Source organism: Rhinopithecus roxellana, chromosome 10 (genome assembly GCF_007565055.1).
Source record: "Rhinopithecus roxellana isolate Shanxi Qingling chromosome 10, ASM756505v1, whole genome shotgun sequence".
In the NCBI taxonomy this organism is placed as follows: domain Eukaryota; kingdom Metazoa; phylum Chordata; class Mammalia; order Primates; family Cercopithecidae; genus Rhinopithecus; species Rhinopithecus roxellana.
This window is the reverse complement of record NC_044558.1, coordinates 61546837-61573201: the sequence shown is the minus strand read 5'-3', so window position 1 is coordinate 61573201 and position 26365 is coordinate 61546837. Positions and strand designations below refer to the sequence as shown.

The 26365-nt window shown below is 55.5% G+C and overlaps 2 protein-coding genes across 7 annotated transcripts in view; one reads left to right on the top strand and one right to left on the bottom strand.

The window, feature by feature from the left end:
- The window catches only part of KCNH3 (potassium voltage-gated channel subfamily H member 3), a 19194-nt gene extending 2479 nt beyond the window's left edge, over positions 1 to 16715 (top strand). For 3 of the 4 annotated variants that reach the window (XM_030939073.1, XM_030939075.1, XM_030939074.1), the window contains exons 3-15: positions 100 to 234; positions 1491 to 1624; positions 2060 to 2303; positions 2703 to 2860; positions 2956 to 3163; positions 7655 to 7933; positions 8202 to 8401; positions 8844 to 9093; positions 13067 to 13284; positions 14031 to 14362; positions 14777 to 14883; positions 15553 to 15662; positions 15757 to 16715. In XM_030939073.1, the coding sequence (XP_030794933.1) occupies positions 100 to 234; positions 1491 to 1624; positions 2060 to 2303; positions 2703 to 2860; positions 2956 to 3163; positions 7655 to 7933; positions 8202 to 8401; positions 8844 to 9093; positions 13067 to 13284; positions 14031 to 14362; positions 14777 to 14883; positions 15553 to 15662; positions 15757 to 16356 (2975 nt within the window). In that variant the 3' untranslated portion in view covers positions 16357 to 16715. The remainder of the gene's footprint in view (positions 1 to 99; positions 235 to 1490; positions 1625 to 2059; positions 2304 to 2702; positions 2861 to 2955; positions 3164 to 7654; positions 7934 to 8201; positions 8402 to 8843; positions 9094 to 13066; positions 13285 to 14030; positions 14363 to 14776; positions 14884 to 15552; positions 15663 to 15756) is intronic. The other variant, XM_010385389.2, reaches the window with a different exon arrangement.
- On the bottom strand, positions 16702 to 26365 carry MCRS1 (microspherule protein 1). 3 transcript variants are annotated; one of them, XM_010385390.2, is made up of 15 exons: positions 26260 to 26365; positions 24943 to 25062; positions 24301 to 24439; positions 23753 to 23891; positions 22962 to 23120; positions 22706 to 22815; positions 21728 to 21836; positions 21293 to 21431; positions 18595 to 18670; positions 18239 to 18267; positions 18029 to 18121; positions 17849 to 17931; positions 17609 to 17696; positions 17237 to 17364; positions 16702 to 17145 (listed from the first exon to the last, which is right to left on the bottom strand). In XM_010385390.2, exons 2-15 carry the CDS (start codon positions 24950 to 24952, stop codon positions 17059 to 17061), a joined length of 1389 nt encoding a protein of 462 aa, XP_010383692.1. In that variant the 5' UTR covers positions 24953 to 25062; positions 26260 to 26365; the 3' UTR covers positions 16702 to 17058. The 3 variants fall into 3 exon arrangements, with proteins under 3 accessions (XP_010383692.1, XP_030794938.1, XP_030794937.1); XM_030939078.1 differs by lacking the exon at positions 24943 to 25062 and having other exon boundaries at positions 26260 to 26346; XM_030939077.1 differs by lacking the exons at positions 24943 to 25062; positions 26260 to 26365 and adding an exon at positions 24615 to 24936.

Sequence of the window (26365 nt, the reverse complement as noted above, 5' to 3'; positions counted from 1 at the left end):
CTGCCTGTGTCTTGCCCAGGATGTCAGTGGAGCCAGGGCCTCTGTCACCTCAGGCAGTGCCAAGAAAGGGAGGTGGGCTGAGTTTGTTTTTGTGCCCAGGGCTCCCGTTCTGGTGTCTCCTGGATGTGATACCCATAAAGAATGAGAAAGGGGAGGTGGCTCTCTTCCTAGTCTCTCACAAGGACATCAGTGAAACCAAGAACCGAGGGGGCCCTGACAGATGGAAGGAGACAGGTAGGTGCATGTAGGTGCTGTGGTTGGGGTGTTGGGTGCTACAGGCCTGGGCGGGGCCTTGGCACCCAGTCTGAGTATGGGGGTCCCCCATGCCTCCTGTATTCATTTCACTCCCACTCGGGCTGCCTGAGCGGCCTGTGCTGCTCTCATCTCCACGTGATTCCTCGGTATGGGAATATTTTTTCCAAATAGACAGATTGAGACAAAGTTAGAGTTTTTTTTTTTTTTTTTTTTGAGATGGAGTCTCGCCCTGTTGCCCAGGCTGGAATGCAGTGGTGCGATCTGGGCTCACTGCAACCTCCACCTCCGGGGTTCAAGCAATTCTCCTGCCCCAGCCTCCCAAATAGCTGGGATTACAGGCACGCGCCACTACGCCCAGCTAATTTTTGTATTTTTAGTAGAGACGGGGTTTCACTATGTTGGTCAGGCTGGTCTCAAACTCTTGACCTTGTGATCCACCTGCCTTGGCCTCCCAAAGTGCTGGGATTACAGACGTGAGCCACCCCACCCAGTCGACAAAGTTGGAGTTTTTAAATCAACTTTATTAAGAAACTGAAAGCAAACAAACCCCATTGTACCCATGAAACATTACTTTCTGACCAGTTAATAAGGTTGAGCACACACCCACTAGGTTCCTCTTCCCTACAGCAAACCTGACTGGGGGTGGAGCTCTGGGCAAAGCCTGCTTTTAAGTTCTTTGAGTCTTCCCCCTCTCGTGTCCTCCAAGGCTGGGGCAGGCCTTTGGGCAGGTTACAAAACTGTCAAGGCCTCTTTGCCATTTGGGGATGCTGGGGGTACTCTCCATTCCCACTCCCATACTCCCAGTGCTGGGTCTGCCTCTCCATGATGTCAGCCTTCATTGTCACCCTCTGGTCCCTGCACTAGCTCCTGGGCTCCTGCTTAAGTTCCCACACCTCTGCTGACAGCCTCCTGCTAGTTCTCCACCCTGGCCCTGTGAGGTACCTCCTCGCTTCCTGTCCCAGGCCTTTCCCCATAGAGATCCTCTGGTCCAAACCTCCTCTTCCTGGAAGCAGACCCCAGAGGTAGTGTCTATAAGCACTCCTAGGACTGCCCATTGCTGGGCTGGGCAAGTGAACCCAGGAAGTGAGGAATACCTGAGTCCTCAACTCTAAACAGTCTAAGTGGTCAATGAGCCAGACCAGTCCATGGGCCAGCAACTGTGTCCTACACCTGACCCGGAGCTAGGGTGTGTGGGCACACACCCATCATATTCATGGGCCCCTCTGCTTTTGCAGGTAGTGGCCGGCGCCGATATGGCCGGGCACGATCCAAAGGCTTCAATGCCAACCGGCGGCGGAGCCGGGCTGTGCTCTACCACCTGTCCGGGCACCTGCAGAAGCAGCCCAAGGGCAAGCACAAGCTCAATAAGGTGGGCTGAGCCCTGGGAGGTGTGGAAGAGGGGAGCAGCAGACACAGGAGATGGGGAAGGGGACTTGACCTACCACAGAGAGAATGTCCTAGGGGCCACCTAGGCCTTGCCAGCACTTTGGGGGTTGGGACTGAAGGATCACATGTCTGATCCATCAAAGGTACAGAAGAAAGTCCTGGCCTGGGAGGCAGGTGGGCCTTGGTTCAATCCTGGCTCCTCCCCTAAGCAGCTGTGTGGCTGCAGCTAAGTCACTTAACTTTCCTGATCTTTAGTTTTCTGATCTATAAAATGGAGACGCTAATGTCATCTCAAAGCAGATGTTGCTTCCAGAATGCAGGGAGAGAAAGGAGGTGGATGTGGGTCCCAGACTCTATCCAAACTCAGCTTGTGCCAATATTCTTTTCTCTCTGCCTGGACCTGCCGTGCCTCACTCAGGGGGTGTTTGGGGAGAAGCCAAACTTGCCTGAGTACAAAGTAGCCGCCATCCGGAAGTCGCCCTTCATCCTGTTGCACTGTGGGGCGCTGAGGGCCACCTGGGACGGCTTCATCCTGCTCGCCACGCTCTATGTGGCTGTCACCGTGCCCTACAGCGTGTGTGTGAGCACAGCACGGGAGCCCAGTGCCGCCCGCGGCCCACCCAGCATCTGTGACCTGGCTGTGGAGGTCCTCTTCATCCTTGGTGCGTGTACTCTGCCCCTTCCACCCCACCCTCTGCTGGCACCCTGGGGCTTTGCTGGGGATAGTCCACGTGGCTTCTAGGGCCGTACAGTGCCCCCCTCGCCCTCTCTCATTTGTAACCTGTGAGCTTTGAAATCAGACCTAGGTTCCAAACATCTGCCACTTACAAGTTATATGACCCTGAGCTGGTCAAAGCCTCTCTGAGCCTCCATAAAATAGATTCCCCCTTTGTAAAATAGGCAAAATGATGTCTACCTGTTACAGTTACTGTGAGAACTAAGTCAGATGATGTATGGAAAGGGCCAGGGACAGTGTCAGCTACTGAGAAGGTGAGCAGGTGTCCAGGCAAGAGTGGCTGCCCCCCAGCCCCAGTGCTGACTCCCACCTGGATTCCCCACAGACATTGTGCTGAATTTCCGTACCACATTCGTGTCCAAGTCGGGCCAGGTGGTGTTTGCCCCAAAGTCCATTTGCCTCCACTACGTCACCACCTGGTTCCTGCTGGATGTCATCGCAGCGCTGCCCTTTGACCTGCTGCATGCCTTCAAGGTCAACGTGGTCAGTGTGGCTGGGCTGGCTGGGTGGGTGGACTTGGCCAGGGGACAGGCAGGGCCAACCTGGCTGACCTCCCTCCCTCCCTCCCCGCATCTTAGTACTTCGGGGCCCACCTGCTGAAGACGGTGCGCCTGCTGCGCCTGCTGCGCCTGCTTCCACGGCTGGACCGGTACTCGCAGTACAGCGCCGTGGTGCTGACACTGCTCATGGCGGTGTTCGCCCTGCTCGCGCACTGGGTTGCCTGCATCTGGTTTTACATTGGTCAGCGGGAGATCGAGAGCAGCGAATCCGAGCTGCCTGAGATTGGTACTGGAGGCTCCCTCTGCATGTGGTGGGGAGGGAGTTGTGCAAACGTGTCAGAGGAGTGTGAGCACAAGTGTGGGTGCTGTGTCAGGGACCTGTGCAAGTCTACATGTGTGCAGATCAGAGAAGAGGGTGTGCAGGTGTGAGTGTGACAACCACCACCATGTGACAGGCCTGTTCTCCAGCAGCTGGGCCTTGTGGAGAAAGCCCAAGGAATCCCAGTCGCCCATCCAAGGCCTCCTGGGACCAAATGTTGGTCACATTCCTTAAACCCCTGCCCCGTTGGGAAGGCCAAGCAGGGAGCCACTGCCCTCCAGGGTTTCTCTGACAGCCAGCACTCTCCACTCCTCCCCCTGCATCCTCTTTGAAGCTTGTCCCCACCACCTTGGCTTCCAAGGCCCCTGCCTTTCTCTTGTCACCTCCAGTCCACATTGCTCCTGTCATCTCCAGTCCACATTTCTCCCTGCTGCTCCCAGCCTAAAAAGCAGCCTTCCTGCGTCCCCAGCATCTTCACTCTCCTTCATGTCACCTCTCTTCCTTCCACAGCTCCTCCCTCTGCTCACCACCCACTCACATCTTAACTCCTGCTGGGAGGGCTTCCACCCCCACCTCTGCACCCAAAATGTCACCCGGAAGGTCACAGTGACCTTCTGGGGCCAAACCCTCATCCTCCTTGAAGTCCCTGTATCTGCCAACCACAGTTCCTCTCAGCTGTGGGTGATGCAGCCCTTGGCTGGCCTCCTCCCAGCTCCTCCAAGTTCCAGGGTCTCCAGACCTTTCCTCACAGCTCTCCCCCTTCACCTTGCTTTCCCTCAGCCATTCCACTGACACCACTGAGTGAATATCTCAACTTCCCCCTTTCTCTAGCCAAACCATTCCATTCCAGCTGTTTTTAACTCTCACTGTGCCTCAGGTCCAAAATCAAGCCTGACTTCTTCCTCCCCAGCCCTCCAGCCCTCTCTCATCTTCCAGGTAACTGACATTTAGCCGGGTTTCCAGGTGCAGGTGGCCTCTTATGACTGTCTGCTCCTTGTCGGAGTCACCAGGTGTCCAGGTCAGCCTTAGAAACCAGGTCTGATCAGTTCTCTGGGAACTACAAGGCTCCTGTGAATCCTCTCTCCCTCTCAAGCTCACGGGAGGCCTGTGGGTGTCACAGAGGGCCCACTTGAAATTTCCCCCGAGTACTCTCACTGCTGAGCAGGTAGAAACCAGGACACTTCAGGCAGTGACAGCTCCTTGGTGCCTGCCATTCCCAGAGGAAGCCTGTGGTAGCAGCTGCTCTGGAGTCAGATGACCACACGGCAAATACAGTCAGAGGGCCAGGAGACGGACAATAGTGAAACAAAGCCTGTCCCCACCACCCAGCCCCGAAGTGAGCTGAGACACCAAATCCCCAGGTCCACTCCCGCCCCCTGAAATGGGACCCAGACACCCTTGGGCTTCTGTCCACGAGGCTCCTCTCTTCCAGCCACCTCACAGGGGTTGCTAATCTGACACTAAGATCACCTCTAGCTCCCAAGAGTCTCTGGGCCCCACAGGGTGGGCAAGGGTGGGTCGACCCTTGCAGATACACCTGGTATTCTTTCACCCTTGATCCCTGAATTCCAGGGTGGTTTCGTTCCATTTGGAGCCGGTACTAGTCTACATTTAGATACTTCACAAGTTCTTCACATCATCATCTCCTCTTTCTCCAGGGAGTCTGCCCCCAACGGGGTTGGCACCAAACCCAGACCTCTCCAAGTCCAGTCCAGGCAGGAGAGCTCCTTGTAGGGGGAGGTGAGGCTGAGGTGGGTGGGTGGGTGGCTCCTCGGTGCTTCCTTGCCTGGGTTTCCTTTTCCACTGCCCGTGATGTGGACAGAGTTCCTTCCCCAGATTCCCACTAGCCCAGTGGAGGTGGGCTGGATTTTCACAAGACTGTGCCGAGTATTGAGGGAGAGAACTCAGGGCACTCCTCAGTGTGAGAGCCCCCAGCCTCCGGGACAGCTCCTGCTGGCCTGACTCCCCCCCGCTGGAGGCACCATCCTGGCCCCAGCTTCAGGGGCTGCTGATGTCCCATGGCCAACACTTAGAGATCAGAGGCCTCCCTGCTACCCTCTCCTGTGTCCTGCTGCTTCTCCCCACCTTCCCTATTCTGGGCATCTGGCTTTGGGTGACTTCACCCTCAGAGGCCAACTAAACAGTGATTGTGAAGAGTTTTGTGTACTCCATTGCCTTTTTTTTGAGACAGAGTCTCACTTTGTCACCCAGGCTGGAGTGCAACAGCGCAATCTCGGCTCACTACTACCTCCGCCTCCTGTGTTCAAGCAATTCTTCTGCCTCAGCCTCCCAAGTAGCTGGGATTACAGTCATGCGCCACCATGCCTGGCTAATTTTTGTATTTTTAGTAGAGATGGGGTTTCACCACACTGGTCAGGCTGGTGTCGAACTCCTGACCTTGTGATCCGCCCACCTCAGCCTCCCAAAGTGCTGGGATTACAGGCATGAGTCACTGCGCCCAACCATGTACTCCATTGCATTCTTTTTTTTTTTTTTTTTTTGGAGACGGAGTCTGGCTCTGTTGCCCAGGCTGGAGTGTAGTGGCCGGATCTCAGCTCACTGCAGGCTCCACCTCCCGGGTTTACGCCATTCTCCTGCCTCAGCCTCCCGAGTAGCTGGGACTACAGGCACCTGCCACCTCGCCCGGCTAATTTTTGTGTATTTTTTAGTAGAGACGGGGTTTCACCGGGTTAGCCAGGATGGTCTCGATCTCCTGACCTCGTGATCCACCCGTCTCAGCCTCCCAAAGTGCTGGGATTACAGGCTTGAGCCACTGCGCCCGGCCTCCATTGCATTCTTATAGCACACCTCAGATAACAGGAAGGTGAACCCCCACCTTGGTGCAGGTCTTAGTACATCCCCCTAAATTCCTTAGCCTGGAATGTAATGCCCTCACTGTTAACCCCACATTCTAGCCAAACTGAGCTATTTGCCTGTATTTGTCTTAAAATATCAATCTCCAGGTTTGGCTCGTGCCTGTCCCTCCACCAGGAATGAACCCCTCAGTTTCTTTGTATCAAAACCCTAACTACCCATTGGAACCAAGCACAAATGTCCCTTCTTCCAGAAGCCTTCTAGCCCTAGCCCATGGCACTTGGTTCGAGCCCCCCTTCCTTCCTGCTGTGTGGCACCTCTGAGATGTAGCTCTGGCCCTATGTCATCTGCCCTTCTGAACTGGAGCCCTCAGGGAGCTCCTGTGGGACCCCTAGCTCCTGGCACACTGTGCGAGGTTGCTGAATGAATGAGTGGGTGGATGACAAGTGTGTCGGGGCCACAGGGACCCATATGCCTAAAGTGTTAGGGAGAGTCTGGAGTAGGGGGTCTGTGCTGAGGTGGGAGGAACAGAGCACAAATGGAGAGGTGGGGTCCCACTGCAGCCTGTGACCCCAAGCCACAGCCACACATTTCTAGATCAGCCAATCTGCCCTGTCTGTCTGGCACCCCATGGCCCTCAGCTCTGCCAGGACCTCTGTGGACCTTGGGACCTCCCACCCAACACCCTAGAGCTCCTGCAACCCTCCAGCTAGGCTCAAGAGTGACTCTCAGCGCACAGGCTTGGGAGAGACCTCAGTGCACAGCCCTACTCCGTGCCAAGGCCAGGTGGAGAATGTTGGGCTGAGGAGAAATCCAGCCTCTACTCCGTGGCCCAGTCTGGCCTGTGACTGTGTGTGTGTGTGCGTGCATGTGCATGCACCTGTGTGAATGTATTCACCTGTGTGCTCTTGTCCACGAAAGTGTGTCTCCACCCCCCGCCTAAGTGACAGTGTGTAGGCACCAGTGTACCTTTGTCCCTCTTCTAAGTGTGCACAGGCCTTTTCAGTGTGAGTGGCTATGGCGAGGTGCCTGTAAGGGGCACACGTGTGTCCTTTGTCTTCTTGACTGTGTGGGACACACACATAGCCTTAACTATGTGTGTGCATGTCCATGCAGGCGTACTTGGGACCTGCGTGTGAGGCTGAGTGGTTTGTGTGGCTGTGGGGAGGGATGAGGCTGAATGGGGAGGGGAGGGAGGGCCTTCTGGAGCAGATGGGCTCAGAGAAATGCAGGAAGAGGAGTCCTGGTGGGCAGGTGGAAGTGAAGGTGGAGGTGGCCTCACCATCCATCTTTGGGGTTGAGGCTGTGGTTGAATGCAGTGAGCACCCCAGTCCTTTTGCCCACACCAGCCAGGCCCTCCGACTGGTCCCGTTACCTGGGATGGGTGCCAGGCATGGGGGAAGGGGTGTGATTTCCCTTGTGTCATCCTCAGTGCCAACAGGAGCTGGCTGGGGAAATGGCAGACTCTTCTGAGGGTTGAGGGGGTGGAGAGGGGCGTGCTAGGCTGGCAGTGAAGGGGCAAAGCGGCGGGAAGCCATGGGGCTGGGTCTGTGTCTGAGTGTCCCCACCTCCAGGGCCCCGCATCCTCGCCCACTGTGTAGCCGAGTCTTCCTGCCTGCTCAGTCCCTTCTGTTCCCTCCTCAGGCTGGCTGCAGGAGCTGGCCCGCCGACTGGAGACCCCCTACTACCTGGTGGGCCGGAGACCAGCCGGAGGGAACAGCTCTGGCCAGAGTGACAACTGCAGCAGCAGCAGCGAGGCCAACGGGACGGGGCTGGAGCTGCTAGGCGGCCCGTCGCTGCGCAGCGCCTACATCACCTCCCTCTACTTCGCACTCAGCAGCCTCACCAGCGTGGGCTTCGGCAACGTGTCCGCCAACACGGACACTGAGAAGATCTTCTCCATCTGCACCATGCTCATCGGCGGTGAGCCCGGTCGCGCGCGTCTTCCCGGGTTCACTCCCAGACTTCTGCCCGCAGGCGGCGCCGTCCCACTCCCAGAGGGCCTGAGGCCGGGGGCTGTTCCGCTTTAGGTGGCCATGGAACTCCGGGCCGGGGATGGGGGAGACTCCGCCCCGCACAGCGGCCCTCGGGCCTTGCCTAGGAGCGTGCGGGGCCGGAGACAGATGAGCCTAGCGTGGTGTCAGGCCGGGCCAGGTCCCCAAGGTGACCCCCTCTCACCACCTTCCCCCAGCCCTGATGCACGCGGTGGTGTTCGGGAACGTGACGGCCATCATCCAGCGCATGTACGCCCGCCGCTTTCTGTACCACAGCCGCACGCGCGACCTGCGCGACTACATCCGCATCCACCGTATCCCCAAGCCCCTCAAGCAGCGCATGCTGGAGTACTTCCAGGCCACCTGGGCGGTGAACAATGGCATCGACACCACCGAGGTGCGGCCTCCAGGGCTGGGCCTGCTAGCCTTTGCTCCCTCAAGGGGTTTGCAATGGCCTGGAATTATCAGGAGTGAGGGAGGATGAAGAATGAAGAATTTTGGCCCCTGTGCCTCCCTTCTCTCTTGGGGGGACAGCGGCATGGGACAGAGGGCAGCTAAGAAGGCTTGGAGGGCCATCTGAACCCCGGTTAGGTCTGGGGGCTTGGTACTCACTGAGATGGGAAGCTGGGCTGCTCAGGGGGCTAAAGTGATTGAGAGGGAGGTGGAGGAAGCCCCTCGCTGCCCACCCTGTGTGGAGCTTGGAGTTGTGAGAGAGGCCTCAGGTCCCTCCCATGCCTCCCCTGTTCCTGAGGCCTGCTAGGGTGGAAAGGGGCTGACTGGAGGCCACCTCCTCTTCTGCCACTCCCAACCCCGCCACCCCTGCACCTGCTTGCCCACAGCTGCTGCAGAGCCTCCCTGACGAGCTGCGCGCAGACATCGCCATGCACCTGCACAAGGAGGTCCTGCAGCTGCCGCTGTTTGAGGCAGCCAGCCGCGGCTGCCTGCGGGCACTGTCTCTGGCCCTGCGGCCCGCCTTCTGCACGCCGGGCGAGTACCTCATCCACCAAGGCGATGCCCTGCAGGCCCTCTACTTTGTCTGCTCTGGCTCCATGGAGGTGCTCAAGGGTGGCACCGTGCTCGCCATCCTAGGTTTGTGAGGGTGGCAGAGAGGGCATGGGGGCACGTGTGTGTGAGACCATGGCCCTGATCTGTGGAAAACCTGGAGAGGGGACCTCCACAAGGCCACTGAGAGAGAAACAGCCAGGGTGGAGTCAGGAGTAGTTATGGAGTCCCGGTCAAAGCTCAGAAAAGCCCCAGTGACTGCAAGGTGGCAGCATAAGGAGGTGGATACGATCTCACAGGTGTGCCTGGGGCCGAGCAAGTGGAGAGCCAGCCTTTGAAAGGAGCCAGTCTATGGGGGACAGAGGGGAGCTGCCCCTCCTTCAAGAGGAAAATCAGAAGCTGGGGATGGAAGTGCTGGGGAAAGTGTCAGGCAGGGCTAAAAATGGGAGGAACAGAAGCTGTCCTTGTGGTCCCCCAGGAATGGTGAGATGTGACTTTCCTGGGGCAGATCACAGAGCAGGCCCAGAGCCCAGATGGGTGACAGAGCTCAGTCTCCAAATAGTCAGGGAGACTTGTTCTGGTGAAATGGTACCTACAGTGTATATACTTCCCTTCTTGGCAGAAGAAGGAGGTGAAAAAGGAAATCAGTTCCCTAGATGCAGATGAAGAAATTGCAGGTGTGGAACGGACACAATAGTAGTGCTGATCACAGGGGGCTCACAGCGTGACTAGCCCTGTCCCAGTTCCTCACATGCTTTGTCTCACTCCAGCCTCACAAAACCCATTATTCCTATTTTGCATAGCAGGAGACCAAGGTCAGAGAAGTTAATGAACAGCTAGGAACTGGCCAGCCGGGGTTAGAGCCCCATCCACCTGGCGCCAAGTCTCATGCTTCTTCCATGGGGCTCCCAGGTGCTCTGGGGGGAATTGGGACGGCAGGGAGGAAGCCATCATTAGGAGGGTTGGACCTGCACCCTAGGATTTGGGAAAGCACATTCCATCTCTCAGAGAAACATAGGGCTGTGTCTGTGAAAAGCCACTAAAGGACCGGGCACGGTGGCTCACGCCTATAATTCCAGCAGTTTGGGAGGCCGAGGCAGGCAGATCACTTGAGGTCAGGAGTTCAAGACCAGCCTGGCCAACATGGTGAAATCCTGTGTCTACTAAAAATACAAAAATTAGCTGGGCGTGGTGGCGGACACCTGTAATCCAAGCTACTTGGGAGGCTGAGGCAGGAGAATCACCTAAACTCAGGAGGCAGAGATTGCACTCCAGCCTGGGTGACAAGTGAGACTCCGTCTCACAAAAAAAGAAAAAGAAAAGCCACTAAAGGGGAGCAGAGCTCTGTGGCTGCAAGAGACTATCATGGTGACCCTAGAGGGTGAGGAACATGCTACCGGTGTGGGTAGTCAAGGACTTGTACATGTGGGGAGTTGGTGACCTGACCACTGCTGACCACATCGAATTCTCAGGCAGCCAAGGCACGTGTAGATTCACTGTGGGGAGTGCTGAAGCCCTGGGGCTGAGGTTTGTCATTCATCTGGCAATCTACAATCAAGATAAGAAGGAGGAAAGGGCCAAGAAGGTTGGGCAGTGTCACCAGACGCAGCTACTGTGTGTCTGTCCTTGCTCCCTTGAGGAGGATGACCTTCCAGCTGGAAACAAGAGGAAAAAAATGCCATCGGGGTCTTAGACCCTGAGAGTGGGGACAGGTTGTTCATACCCTTTGTTTTACGTCTTTCATGAGTCCAGCTTTTGGGCCTACATGTGGTTTATGCCAACATGAGAAAATGGAGTTATGCCAGTCAAGTGTAGCTGGCAATCCTTGGAGAGATTCTGAAGGGCACAAGGACAGATTTTCACCATTGTAGACTGGTGAATCCAAGGCAGGATTGATGAGTGGATTACGAAACAGATGATTTTCAGCCTGGAGCTAAGGGAGTTGTGTGGCTGGGAGCTGGCACAGGTCCTCTCAGAGCATGCCTTTGCTGGTGCCAGGCACCACGTCTCAGAATAGCCACGTTCAGTGTGCAGTATTCAGTGCCACAAGAATGGTCACAGCCTGTGCCCTGGGCCTTTGCCTCCACAATGTCCCTAGCACCAGGACTTATGCCACCATTGATCTATCCTGTCACTGCCTATATGTTTTGGGTGAACTACTTCCCTGTTGACTTGGAGGCTCTGGATGCCCTGGTGAATGAATGCCTGATTCCCCGACCCCAATCATGGTCGGGTTCTCTGCTTTGCCTTCATACCCTCTCCTCACCTACCTTTTTACTCGAATGTCCAAGTGCATCCTGCCTGCTCCCGGCAGCTCTGGGTTCTGGCGCCTGCTTTTCTTGATGAACTGATGGAAGCTAAGCATATGCAAAGTCCATTGTGAGGAAGGAAGTAGTTTGATGAGCTGCACCTGGTGGGCAGTCTCTGGTCCTGAGACTCTGCCCTAGGTCCTGTCCTGTTTCTCATTTTCTCCCACCTCTTGGATGAAGACAAGAAGCACGTGCTTATCCTATTTCAGACGACACAAATGAAAAGAGAGCACATTCCCCAGATGATCACCATTGAGATCCAAACAGCTCTCAAAATGACCCAGAAGGATGGCCTGAAACCAAGAAAATCAAGTGTTAAACTATACTTAAGTTGGGGTACATTCTATACTTAAGTTGGAGCAAAAGTCCAGAAACATGTAGAGGAGACGTAAGCTCAGTGTGTGCTGCTGGCGGTGTGAGGTAGTCCATAGCGGGGCCATCCTTTTTGAAACGCTTTCTAACAGTCTGAACTGCCTGGCGGTGGTTGAACTGCCTTGAGGGTAGTGAGTGCTCTGCCCAAGCCCAGACTGCGTGCCTATCCCTGTTGGAAATGAATTTTTTTTTTTTTTTTTTTGAGACCAGGTCTCACTGTCGCCCAGGCTGGAGTGCAGTGGTGCGATCTCGGCTCACTGCAGCCTCGACCTCCTGGGCTCAAGTGATCCTTCCACCTCAGTCTCTAGAATAGCTGGGATTGCAGGTGCACACCACCACACCAAGCTAAATTTTTGTCGTTGTTGTTGTAGAGATGGGGTTTTGCCATGTTGCCCAGGCTGGTCTCACACTCCTGAGCTCAAGAGATCCTCCTGCCATGGCCTCCCAAAGTGCTTGGAGCCATTGTGCCTGGCAGGAATGATTTATAAGGGGTTCTATCTGGGAGGGAAAGGAAGAAAATGATTTCTTTTTGGTCATCTTTGTGTGAGGCACTTTATCTACATTAACTCTAATTTAGCCTTAACATGTCCCTGAACAGACACACCCTATTTCATTGATTCTAAGACACATCTCACCCACCGAACCCCATGTGACATCTCTGGGATTACATCGCAGGCTCTAATTGATGCCATTTAATAATTGCTGTCAGCCAGGTGGCAGTCTTAACCTGGCTATGGGAAAACCTCCATTGACCCCTTCTGGTGAGATTAAGAATATTCCCTAGACTCAGTTAAATGCAGCATCTCTTGTAGAGCAGAGACAGCTGGGGCTCAGGAAGGAGAGCCTGGCTGCCTGGCGTTCTCCCTGTGCCACACAGGGCTCTAATTTGCTGGTTCCAAACACTGATTCCTGGACAAGCTGCACCTGAATCACCTGTGGGACTTAAAAACAATCAGACTGTGGGGGTCTCCCCTAGATACTGTGATGCTGTAGGTAGAGATAGGGCCTGGGTGTTTGTTCTGACTTTTCCACGGGATTCTAATCAACAGAGCCAGCTGTGAACCACTAGAACTGAAGACAGTTCAGTCTCTCTCAGGGCTAAAATTCAGGTTTTCCAGCACAGTGGTTTTGATCCTGAACGTGTTTGAGGGCCTGGGTCACAGAGCTCTTTACCCCAAACCCTTGTGGGAGCCAGTGAAACAGGCCGCAGGCGTTAGGCCATGTCCCAGGCCTCTTTGCTCCTCTCTGTGCTGGCTTCAAGGCTTCAGCTGCCGAGGCCCATCCCAGCCCTGAAGGGAATTTCAGCAACCTGCAGCCCCCTCTTCTCACCTCATGGCTGAAGTTCTCAGGGCTTGCTGACCTCTGCTTCCTCTCCCCAGGGAAGGGTGACCTGATCGGCTGTGAGCTGCCCCGGAGGGAGCAGGTGGTAAAGGCCAACGCCGATGTGAAGGGGCTGACGTACTGCGTCCTGCAGTGTCTGCAGCTGGCTGGACTGCACGACAGCCTTGCGCTCTACCCCGAGTTTGCCCCGCGCTTCAGCCGTGGCCTCCGAGGGGAGCTCAGCTACAACCTGGGTGCTGGGGGAGGCTCTGCAGAGGTGAGTGTGCTGAGTACGTGCTTGGAGGGGCTGGGGGTGCCGGGGAGCCTGGTGAGGTGGGCAGAGGCTGCGGATGGTGGAGAGCTGTGTGTGAAGTGTGGCCTGGTATGAAAGCCCCCACCTCAGGCAGGGGTCTACACCCTCTCTGCCCTTCCACACCCATGCGCCCAGTCCAGCATGCGCAGCCACCCCTGCCAGCTCTCCTTGGCCTGTCTGAGGCAGCCTCATCCCGTCCAGAGGAATCTTAGTAAAGGAAGATGAATGCACTGGTGCTGGCACAGGAAGGGGTGGCTCCTGGGGGTCGGGGCTGAGCAGGGCAGGGACAGGCACCAGCCCTCCAGGTTGCTTCTGAAGAGAGCCTGGTGGCCCCCTCTGCTTTTTCATGGTGAAACAGGACTGTTCTGAGGGGCTTTTGAATTGTCCTGGATTGTCACTAATTCCAAAACAGTTTTTAGTGCTGCATTATCTTGGATAGTTTACTTAGGCTGAGGGACCTGGTAAAGGGGTGGTGGTTTCCGTATTTGGCTAGAATTTCGAGAGGTAGTTAACACCTCCAGGGTTTGGTGGCTTTAGATAGATTTTAGATTAGGATAGTATCATCTATAGGACCTTCAGTGAGAATAGACGTTGGCTATTCTAACAAAGATGGCTCATCCCTTCCAGGGAGATGAAGCCTTGGTAGAGGAGGTGAGTGGGTACACAATAGTGACCATCCATGCCGATTCCCTGTCCCCCACTATCCCTAGGTGGACACCAGCTCCCTGAGCGGCGACAATACCCTTATGTCCACGCTGGAGGAGAAGGAGACAGATGGGGAGCAGGGCCCCACAGTCTCCCCAGCCCCGGCTGATGAGCCCTCCAGCCCCCTGCTGTCCCCTGGTTGCACCTCCTCATCCTCGGCTGCCAAGCTGCTATCCCCACGTCGAACAGCACCCCGGCCTCGTCTAGGTGGCAGAGGGAGACCAGGCAGGGCAGGGGCTTTGAAGGCTGAGGCTGGCCCCTCTGCTCCCCCACGGGCCCTAGAGGGGCTACGACTGCCCCCCATGCCATGGAATGTGCCCCCAGATCTGAGCCCCAGGTGAGCAGACCCTAGGCCCCCATGGCAGAGATGGTGGTGATGAGGCTGAGGCCCTGGGCAGGTGCACCCTACCCTAGGTGCCCATTTAACCATCTTAACTCCTGCTAGCCTATGTGGGCCAAGCCTGCCTCCTCCAGGAAGCCTCTGTGCTCCTCTTTTCTCCTGCTGTCCCACTCCACTGTGTGGTGTGTGGCACACGCTGCTCTGAACTCTCGCATCTCATGCTGCTCAAGCTTGGCCCCCCAGCTAAACCTCAAGCTCCTAGGGGAAGGGACCCCATGTTAGCTTTCTCCTGGGCTCCTAGTCAGTTCCACGCTCCTGTGGCCTATGTGTGTGGACGCTGGGGCATCCCATCCCATACGACCCCACAGTGGCTGCCTGTCCATTGATTTGTCGTGGTGCCTGGGTTCACAGGGTAGTAGATGGCATTGAAGACGGCTGTGGCTCGGACCAGCCCAAGTTCTCTTTCCGCATGGGCCAGTCTGGCCCGGAATGTAGCAGCAGCCCCTCCCCTGGACCAGGTACCAGGGCCCCGGGATGGTCTAGGTTGGTGGGCAGCCCCTTTGCCTTGTGAACCTCAAGCACTGCTGGCCTCTGAGCCAACAGTGTTAGAGTAACTGGCAGACTGCCTGGAGGCCATCTCACCCCACTACCCCTCTGTGCCGTGCGGGCAGGGGAGTTTGGTGAAGACTGGCACTTTAATTTTGACGTAGCCAGGAACTGGGTTTATGTCCTTGCTCTGTCAGCTTTCTGGCAGTGTGAATTTGGCTTCTCTGGCCCCAGCTTCCTGTCTGTAAAAAAATGGGTTGATGTTTATATTATATAATGTAACTTAAAGCCTTAGCACAATGTCTGGCTAACTGGGGGGATAGAGGGCTGGGGAACCAGGGGTGAAAGTGGCTGCAGGCCAGGGAAGTGAACAAGGTAACGAGCTCCTAGAAATGTCCATTTGCCTGGAGGACAGAGCAAGTGACAGGCACAAAGAACAACTTTTTGAGGGGAAGGAGAGCGCTAGGCAGTGTGGCTGAGGGCTGCTGGGTTGTGTTTTCCCTGCCCCTGGAAGTTTGGGCAAAATTCAACACTTTGGGCAAGGCCAGAAGAGATGATCCTAGGAGTCAGGTCCTACCAGATCAATGTGGTCTAACTGCGGCAAGGCCTAGACCCTCTCACTGCCTGTCTCCTCTTACCAGCCCCAGCTGATAACCCCATCCTACTACCCACAGAGAGTGGCCTGCTCACTGTCCCCCATGGGCCCAGCGAGGCAAGGAACACAGACACACTGGACAAGCTTCGGCAGGCGGTAGGTGAGGGGGAAGGTGAAGGTGAGGGGGGTGCCAGGGGCAGACACTCCATGGCTGACTCCATTCTGACCTCACCTCCTCCCTCCCCCGAAGGTGATGGAGCTGTCAGAGCAGGTGCTGCAGATGCGGGAAGGACTGCAGTCACTTCGCCAGGCTGTGCAGCTTGTCCTGGCACCCCATAGGGAGGGTCCATGCCCTAGGGCCTCAGGAGAGGGGCCATGCCCAGCCAGCGCCTCCGGCCTTTTGCAGCCTCTGTGTGTGGACACTGGGGCATCCTCCTACTGCCTGCAGCCCCCAGCTGGCTCTGTCTTGAGTGGGACTTGGCCCCACCCTCGTCCGGGGCCTCCTCCCCTCATGGCACCCTGGCCCTGGGGTCCCCCAGCATCTCAGAGCTCCCCCTGGCCTCGAGCCACAGCTTTCTGGACCTCCACCTCAGACTCGGAGCCCCCTGCCTCAGGAGACCTCTGCTCTGAGCCCAGCACCCCTGCCTCACCTCCTCCTTCTGAGGAAGGGTCTAGGACTGGGCCCCCAGAGCCTGTGAGCCAGGCTGAGGCTACCAGCACTGGAGAGCCCCCACCAGTGTCAGGGGGCCTGGCCTTGCCCTGGGACCCCCACAGCCTGGAGATGGTGCTTATTGGCTGCCACGGCTCTGGCACAGTCCAGTGGACCCAGGAAGAAGGCACAGGGGTCTGAGTACCAGCCCTAGAATGCAGTGTTGCCAGGCGTGCTGCCATCTGCTGTTCAGCCCAACCTCAGAGTGAAGACAGGGTGGCGGCCACCCCATGGACTCCATGTGGCCCGCTGGCTCAGGGCAGGGAGCCTGGAAGCAAAGGAGGGCCTGGCTCCTGACTCTCAGAGAGGGTGGGCTGGAGCCCTCGGGCAGGCCCCTCCTCAGCCTGCTCCTCTGACCTCCCGGTCTCCCTCTGCAGGCTGGGGGCAGAGGCCTGAGGACAAGGAAGGGCTTTGCCATCCCGTGCATGTGCCCCTGCCTCTACCTGTCCCAAATTTTTATATTAAAAAAATAATAATAAAAGAAACTACTTTGGAACTTGGTGCTTTTTATTTACAAAAGAAAAACAATAAAGGAAGAGTCTGAGGCTAATCTGCTGGAGACACGGGAGTGAAGGTGGCAATGGGGGGGGGGTAGGGTTGTTTTTAAAGAGAGGAAGAGCGGGAGGGGCTCTGGCTCTAGGGAAGCCCGAGGTTCTCATCCTCTGCTGGCTTCACAACGGCCAGACCTATCCTCCCTCAAAGGCTCAAATCAATGGCCCACAGCTGAGCCTCCCACTGCCCAATCTGGGCAGGTTTTTCCAGGAGCCTGAGTTCCCAGCTCAAGGGGGCTGGAGTGGCAGGGGAAACAGGCCAGAGAGGGCCCACGAGTCCTGCCACCACTCCTCACTGTGGTGTGATCTTGGCAGCCTCGGCCCGGATGAGGGCAATGAGGTCCTGGTTGATGAGGAAGACGAATCGCAGGCTGGCGATCTGGGTGGGAGACAGAGGTGGGGCCAGGCTTGTGTACTGGCTCACCATGCCTAGGTCTCATCCTGGCCTTCCTGCCTCCTCCCCAGCTCACCTCCACCACAGAGTTGTTGCTGAGGCGCCATTTGGAGCCACAAAGCACTGGCCGTCCATCGATGTAGATGGGCCGTCGACCCTCATTGGCAATGAAGAAATCACCGTTGTTCTTCAGCTTGATAACACCTGTGGAAGCAGAAAGGAAAAAGGAATGATGGGATTGGGAGGGATTGATGGGATGGGGAAAGGCCAGAGAACACCAGGAGCCTCCACAGACCAGCTCTGCTTCCTGCAGACACCAAGGAACCCCTGCCTCAGGTGGTTCACGAGGGTCCCCATGGACATCAAGCCCCAGGGCTAGAAAGGACAGCGAGAGGCTGGGAGGGACATCCTCACACTGCTTCCTGCTGGGGCAGGGGGTGGGGGATACCTTGTTTCCGGGAGATCTTCCAGGCTGGACCCTCCAGAGACAGGTCCACATCAATCTGGTTATCCTTGGTTGCTCTGCCCAGGGTGATCTGGGGAAATGGGGCAGGTGAGGGCTGGGACCTGAAGAATTGGGGTAGTAGGTCTATGCAGGCCAGAGAAAGATGAGAAACCAAGGACTACACAGAGAAAGGCAATGACAGAGGAAGCACACCTAGGAAGGGTGGGGATGGGCCTGCCTCACCTCACGTGAGCGCATCAGGTACCGCACCATGCGGCCCCGCAGCACTGCCAGTGTCTGGTTGTCGAAGTCCGGAGAGCTCATGCCTAGGGGAAGAGGGGGTTTGGAAGAGCCTACCCGAGGGCCAGAATGGAAGACAGGGAACCAGGGCAAGGTTGCCTTCTGGTGCCCGGGCCTCCTCACCTGTGATGCTGTCCACTAGCACCTGCCACTTATGCAGTTCCTGTTCCAGCTGCCGAATCTCTCGCTTCTGGCGCCGGTCAGCCACCATCAGCTCTGGGGTGAGGTGGGGTGGTAAGGAGGGACGCTCTGAGGCCCCCAGCACCTTGTACTGCTCCTCTTGATACTGGCAGGAGCTTCCATCCCCTCACTGCCCCATCAGGCCACACTTACCATGTTCCAGGACCTCATCTCGCATGTCCCTGAGGGGCAAGAAGAGAAGGAAGATTTAGGTCCACTTTCAGCTCGCCTGTTACTTGGCTCATTAGGGCATTCCGGAGCCCCTTTAGCCAAGTGGCCTGGAAGGTGGTATTATTAGGCCTTGGCCCAGCCTCCTTCTCTGGGCTTGGGCTGGGGATAAGGGTAAAGCAGCGGAGCCTAAGAAGGCCCCAGTGGGAGGGGAGGGGGCTCAGCCAGAGGGGCCAAGCACCAACAGGAGCCCAAGGGCTGAGGTTGGGCAGCCTGGGGCGCTGTACCCTACATGAGTGACTCGGCTCTCTACACCCCTTCCTGTGTCTCCAACCACTCACTTGAGCTTACTGTCATCAATCAGGTCCTCCGCATCAGAGAAGTTCAGCACTTGGTCCCCTTTGGGCAGCGGCTGCACTGAACAAAGGACAGAGGAAGCGTGAGCACCAAGGGTCCCGCTGAACCCCATGATGCTGAACGGACCACTAAGCCAAGTGGACCAGCTGCAGACTGCGCCGGCTGGAGAGCCCAGCACCAGCAAGGGCGCCCATACCAGACTAGGCTGGGCTCCAATTTGGCACAAAGCATCTTTAGGCTTAGCTGAGGGTAGAGGTGGTTCTAGAAAGGGAAAGAAATTAAAATTGACCTTTTGCATGGGCTTCTCAGTGTGCAAAGGGCTTTGATCACACAGCCTTGAACTAAGCAGGGGAGGCACTATCATTAGCTCCATTTTACAGACGAGGAAACAGACACAGGAGTGGGGTTAAACTATGTGAACCTAGTTTGGGATGGAGCCAGGATTTAGATCCTGCTCTCTTGATTCGAAATCTCAACTTCTCCTTCCATCACATCATATGATCTCCAGCATTTCCTGCCATGCTGTGAGGGGCTGGGAGGCACCTCCCAGGCAAGTTCCACTGAGAAAGTATGTGCTGGTGGGCACTGCCCCACCTTAAGCCAATGTCTCTTGATCTGGGGTCATGACCTGCTAATGGGTCATGAAGTTAGTTTCATTTTTTTCAAAAAATGAAATGGAATAGGATAGTGAGCATCAGAGCCCATCAGATATGCTCAGGATAAATACTATTTCATGAAAGTCTTGTTTTTTTTTTTCTGGCCAAAATGTGAAAGGAAGTGTGTGCCCACAGACCTATCTACTCGGAGCGTGAGGCAAGATCTCTTAAGCTGAGAATTCAAGTCCAGCTGAGCAACATGGCAAGACCCTGTCTCTTAAAAAAAAAAAAAAAATTAAAGGGATTAAGGCTCCCCAAATCTGAAAACCTCTGTCTTTAGGCCAGCCGTTCCCAGGACTGGAGGGTGTGCTCTGTAGCAGCTAGTGTCCATTCAACTATCAACTGAAGAAGCGAGGGGGAGTGTGGGGGGCCCACAGATGCTCCTCTTCCTCCCCCCGAGGTGAGACTGTATGGGGGGAACTGAGGCAGTCACTCCATCAAGTCCCTCCCCACCAGAGTTGCCTCAAGTTCCACGAATCTCATGTTCAGCTGACTTGACAGCTAAGCAATGTGTCCTGCCTGTTCCTAGGGTCTCCTAGCTCTCAACAGCAAAGGATAAATCAAATCCCCATATACAAAAACTCTTGAAGGAATAAATAAAACTTTCACGATAAGGCTTTTAGTTAACAAATAAATTTGCACAAAATAACTTTCTTCTTTTTTTTTTTGAGACGGAGTCTCGCTCTGTCATCCAAGCTGGAGTGCAGTGGCGAGATCTTGGCTCACTGCAACCTCTGCCTCCCGGGTTCAGCAATTCTCCTGCCTCAGCTTCCTGAGTAGCAGGAATTATAGGTGTGCGCCACCAGACCTGACTAATTTTTGTATTTTTAGTAGAGACGGGGTTGCACCAGGTTGGTCAGGCTGGTCTGGATCTCCTGACCTCGTGATCCAACCACCTTGGCCTCCCAAAGTGCTGGGATTACAGGCGTGAGCAACCGCGCCCAGCAAAACTTTCAAAATAGTGACAAAGGAACTAGCTTTAGCAGTAAAAAGAAAAATTATCCAGTCAGTATCTGTTCTCTCTGTGGGCATTCTGTGATATCTGAGTCTGAGGAAGAGGCAGAATTTTGGAAGCCGCAGGAATAAAGAGGGCTGCCCCTTGGGCCACTAAAATCAGAGGTCCTTAGGAATGGAAGATGGGGCCTCCCTCTGATGAGATTTCCTAAAATGCTCCTGCAGGAATACTTCTTCTAAGCAGAAGCTGCAGGACTCTGGTAGTTAGGTGATGGGTACCAAAGAAGCTTCATGTTTGAACTGTGTGAAAAACTATGTAGAGGGCAATGGGCAGTACTTTTAGAAAGTGAGAATGTGCTTGTACTATGGAAATCAGAACCTGAATTACAGACCTCATTGGGGAGTTCCTCCAGTTTAATCACACTGTTTTCTTACCCCCTGTCACTGGGAGAGGGAGTGCTGTGCTGCTGAGGCAAGGGGAAGCAGGGAGCAGTGTGGCCCTTGGGGAAAGGGAGACAGATGGACTGGGTGTGAAGTCCCAGTGTGGATTTATGAATGGCCTGAGGGCAGCTTGACAGCACTGACAGCCTAGTGGGAAGAGAAGAGAAAGAAGGAAGACAGAATGAAGAACGGAGAGAGGCAAAGAGCAGAAAAGCTCAGAAAAAGTGGTTATTACCTCTAGGGTGGAAAACAAAGTGAAGGGTGGGCAGGGAGGAGGACTTTCTCATTTTGCTCATGTTTGAATGTTATCCATAACAATTAATGCGTTATTTATGTGAGCATAAAATGTGTCATGAAAAAACAAAAGACAAGAAGTGGTAGATAACTCCGCTATTTGGACCTTTTGCCCAAGATTCCAGGCAATGTTGGCTACTCTTATGATGATGCTGAAGACCATTCCAGCCACTTTCTCTGGAAAAGAGTAGGTTTTGTTGCAATGTGAGGTGAACAAGACATTGGGGGTCACTGAGGAATCTGTTACAGGGCACTTGAAGGCAGCTGTGTCGAGTACTTCAGACACACACACACGCACATGCACACACCCCCATTCTGCCAGCTCCTGGGGCGTTACCTGTCTGGTCCTCCAGCAGGTAATACTGCTTCATGAGCTGCCAGTGTGCCTGCAGGGCCTTCGCGGTACGGGCCAGGTAGAAGGCATCGGGGTGTCTATGCAGCAGGTCCTGGAAGGTCTCCAAGGTGGGCTGGCTGGTCTGGAGGGCAAGAAACATTCTCTAGGCATCTGGGCTTTTTCACACATGCCTCTGCCTTACCATCTCTACCTCCCACCTCAGCACCCCCCAGGAGCTGGGAGAAGCAAACTAGTCACCCAGGGAGTCAGGCTTGGCTCTTCCTGAGGTCCCTGTCATAAAGGCCCCTGCCGATGTGCATGCGTGTGCACGTGTACACATCCAGACAGTGGGTAGGGAGCTCTCCACATCAGTGGTTTTCTAGGTGGTCCAGCTCTCCCTGCACCCTGATCCTCCACTTTCCCAGCCTTCAGCCTTACCGATCCCACTTTGCTCAGCAGCTGCTCCTCAGCCTTGCTAAACAGGGCCTTGCTCTGGATGGCTGCAATAGCCTCTGGGTGCAGCTGCCTCATGGCCTGACAGGCCAACCTGGACACAGAAAGATACAGAGGGGAGGGATGAAGGAAAGGTGTCTAGCAATCTGTGGTTCCTACTATTTCCCCCAAACCTACAGGCTTTTGAGATCCAGAACCTAGAGGCCAGGCCCTCATCAGAAAGGGCCTAAGGCTTAGCAGATAACCTGTGGCTCCACAGGTTTGTCAAGTGAATGAACAGCCAACTCACAAAACGGAGGCCTCTATGTCCCCTTCACACCCAGTCCTTCCTGACGCTGAGCCTCGGACCAGCTGCTGCTCCCTCCAAGTTCTTTCTCCTTCCTTTGCCAAAGCTGTCACCCCCTAGCCACTGCCTACCACCACCTCCTTCCAAGCTGAGCCCAGTCCATTTCCTATCAGAACTGCGGCTACAACTTAAGTGGTGCCAGGGTCTGTGGAGATAATGGGTGTTAAGCATCCAACCAAGCCCTGAAGACGTTAAGTGACTGAGGAGGAGGAAATGTGTGCTGCATGTGTACATGAGTTTGAGTTTATTTGGAAGCCGGTGGCTACTGGAGCTAGAAGCGGGCTTGGTGTTCTTCTATCAGGAGGATGAAACTGTAGGAGGTCAATGTGGGAAGGTTGGAGGTGACCTGCCCAAAGCCACAACACACACAGTGCACTCCGGGCACTCATTTTAGTTTTCTTCCCCATGCTATTCCCTCTGCCTTCAGACTCCCTTGCCTGGAGGCAGGAAGAAACTTCTCTTTAAAGCCTCTCAGGCCTCAGTATCACCCCCAAGGAGCCTCCAGGAGTCCTGACTCCCAGAACCCTCCTGGGGCCCTGGTACAACTCCCTCTGCTCCAGGACCCAAATTCTGGTGTCCTCAGTACCTCCCCATTGCTGGAACCAGCTCCCACTCACTTGGAGATGACAGGATCATACAGCAGGGCGTACCAGCGCTCCTGGACTTCCCGAAGGGTGAAGCGGCAGCTGAACTTCACACCCAGGTGGACGGAGGTCAGGTCGTTGGTCTGCAAGGCCCCAGAGGGATTTGCTCCAGCCTTGGAGCTGGGAAGAACCCTTCTTTGCCACCCACAGGGCCCTGCTGGGCTAATTTTGGGGTGTGAACTGGAGGCTGGGGGGAAGGGAGACACTAAGCCTATGGTAGGGGCACTACCTGCAACACAGCATTTATGAGCAGGAGGTCATCTGCAGGCTTCCAGCGGCCCAGATCCTTGGTCACCTGAAGTGGCTGTTTACTCTTCTTCACACGCTTGGTGAGTCCAGGGGCTGGGGCTGGGCTGGGTGGCACAGGAGTGCTGGGGGCTTTGGATACCTGGGCAGAGAATAGGAACAAACTGAGCTCAAAACCAGCATCCAGTCAGCTGGCGCTTCATGACTAGAGTTTCACATACTCCGTGGCAGCGGCAGCCCCAGCCCCAGCCTCAGCACCAACTCCAGCCCACAAAAGGAAGTACAGGAAAGGAGCTCAGCTTTCTAATACCCACCCCCTCCCACCAAGTTACTTCTATATAGTCCTTGACCATATGGGGTCTTCTCTTTGCTGGCGGTACCCCCGACCCCAGAGTGAAAGGTGGGTGGGGAGGATACCGGGAAATCACTCTTGCTGGTGCAGTGTCTAGGGCCAGAGCAATGCCACCTGGGGGTTATTTTTACACTCTGCAGTGCTGGGAACAGGCTGTCTGCTCCCAGAATAGATGTATGCTCCATGCCTCCCACACGGAATGTGATACAGGATGCAATAGCAGGGTGGGGGGTGGGGGCTGCAACAAAAAATGGGGAGTAGAGAGAGGTGGGTTCCCAGGAGAGAGGCATCTGAGATGAGGGCTAGGGCAGCTTGGTCCTCTCACCAGCCTGCTCTGCAGGGTTCCTGGCAGCTGGCAAAGGTTCTGGGGAAACATGAAATCTGGCACTACCTCCCATCCCCTAAGTCTCCCAATTCCTCACCTTCTTCTTCTCACTGGAGGAGGGTTCACTCCCTGAACAGCGCCCTAGTTCCACCCCACTGGCCCCCTTCGCCCGGGTAGAAGACTTTGCCAGGCTGCTCTCCACCAGCTCATCATCAAACTTCTTCCTCTTGATGAACCTGTAAAGGGCCTGCCCAGTGAACACTCCTTACCCCACCCTAGTACCCATTCACACACACCCAGCCCACAAAAGAGAGCAGGTGCCCAGTAAGGTGCTAACTGCTCCAGCCTGCTTTCACTTTACGCCACAGCCCAGCTCAGCGGCCATGGAACTGCTACACTCCAGCCCTCTGAGATGACAGGGGATCACGCCACAAAGACTTCACGTCAGAGACCTAAGATCTCCCTCCCCTGCCCTCAGTCCCACAGGGAAGGATTTAGCAGGGACAGGAAAAGCACAAGGCTCTGCCAATATAAGGCCCCAGAGGGGATCAGGCAGCCATTCCCAACAGAGGTGGAGGCAAGTGGCACTTAACGCCCTAGACCTTCTACCCTTTCCCAGTTCCTGGCCCTCCGACCCCTTACTACCTGGAAGAGCTTCTCCGTTTAGGGATGGTGCCCAAGGCCTGGGAGGAGGCTCGCTTCTGCCCTGCCAGTGACTCCTCATCCTCTGAGCGGCTGGCAGTGCCTGATGCCATCAGGGATGAATCTAGCAGCCCCTGAGAATCTAGAAAGAGAGAAATGGTGGATTCGGGCCTCCTCAGATCCTAGAGCCTCTGCAAATGGGACCCCTCCCCAGCCCCCTTCCCCTGCCAGCCCTCTTAGCCCCTCCCCTGTCTCCTTGACACTTGAGGTTTTAAGGTAGAGTTCCTTGGCCATCCAGATCCCATCTGGGCTCAGACCTGGCCCAGACCTTCCACGCTGGGCAGTTCCCCCGGTGCCACGTGTCATGTCGTGCAGCACATGGTGCTCGGGTCAGACTGGTGATGCCGACACGCTGGGCTCCGGGCATAACTGCTCCCTCTGCCATCAAAATGCAGCCATGCTAAAGAGCAGCAGCTCAACAGCAAGTCAGTCAATTGTGGCTCTGCCGACAGGTACATGGGTGGTGCTGGCCCAGGGGGAGGTGGCAAGGCCTAGCCAGGACCGAAAGACACGTGCCAGGCACAGGGTGGAATCAGCAGACCTTGGCGCCCGAGCATTTGGGGAGCTGTCCCGGCCTCATACTACCTTTGTCCATCCTCTTACAGTCCCAAAGCCACTGGTTCCAAACCACAGGGCTAGGAGGAAGGATCCCACAGGCTCATCCAAGGATTCTGACCAGGTGAGCTTAAAGGCTGAGAGGAGATTCTGCAAAGGAGAAATGAGGCTCCCTGAGGTTCAGATTTCCAACTGGCCAGCCTCACTTCCTTATACTGGCTCAAGTCCCCCAGGGTCCCTTAAGCTAGGGAAGATACAAGGAGAGGAAAGAGGCATAAGGCCCCACTCTGCCAATAATAATCTTAGACATCAATCTTGTGAAGGTCACTGGCACCTTTCAGAGTATAACAGCTATGGACTCCAGAAAAGTGTGCAAACCCATATTATTTTAGAGCGTTCATGGACCCTCTAATTCTACTGATATCTCCTAGGTTAAGCGCCTTGACTATAAACTAGCAAGAGACAGGATTCTTCGGTCCACTTTTTCTTTACTTCAGCTGTCCACTCAGCTCAGCAGCACCAGCCTTCCCCTCCCAGGCCAAAGCAGGAAAAAAAGAAAGGGAGACAAAACTCCAAACAGTCCATCTCGTTGGGGTTTTTTTTTTTTCATTTGGGGTTTTTACTGAAGATTTAGAAAGTGGTATTTGCATGAGATACCATCTCGTGGAAACCAAAAACCACTGTTTGGGAAGTGCGTGATTATCAACCTCCCTGCGCCCCAACAACCCCTGGAGAACCCAGGTACTGGACTTTCTCGGGGCGTTCCTCTCGTGAGTTCCCACTTCTAACCAGGGTGGCTCTTAGCTCAGTGTTCTAGCTCTGCCCCCAGGTGAGCCTGTCGCTCTCCGCTCCATAGGCTACAACTGAGAATCTTGACATCTGAGGAGAGGGCGAAGGGGCCCGAGCTTGCCGGCAAACTGAGGTAGGGTATGTGCCCGCTTCCTTCCCTGGCCCTCCGCCCCTCGTTCTCCCACGAGTGCACACCCAAGGTGGGGGATCGGTCCAGGTCTGTCTCAAGAACTCGGGGTAAGAGCACTGATGAAGTCACCTCTGCAACTCAAAGCAGAGCATCAAGTAGCCTTGGTTTGAGACCCACAGGCTGGTGGCTGGAGAGGTGGGGGTAAACTCGCAAGCCCAGTCTCACCCCGCGAGCTCCATGCCTTTGCGCATGCGTAACACCTCGAGCCAGAGTCTAACCGGGTCCGGCCCACGCATGCGCAGCTTTTCGGGGCGCCACCGGGGCGTGGCCCCAAACTTTGGGGAGGTCGTCCCCGTCGGCACTCTGGAAAACTCCATTTCACCCCCAACTCCTTTAAGAACCCTCAGAGGCGAACCGCGAGGTCTCACCATTCCTAGACTGCCAGATCCAACAATTTCTCCGCGGCGACGGTAGCAGCCGCAGGGCCAAAGCCGGCTTCCGTGAGGTACGTCTACTTCCGGTTTACGAACCAGG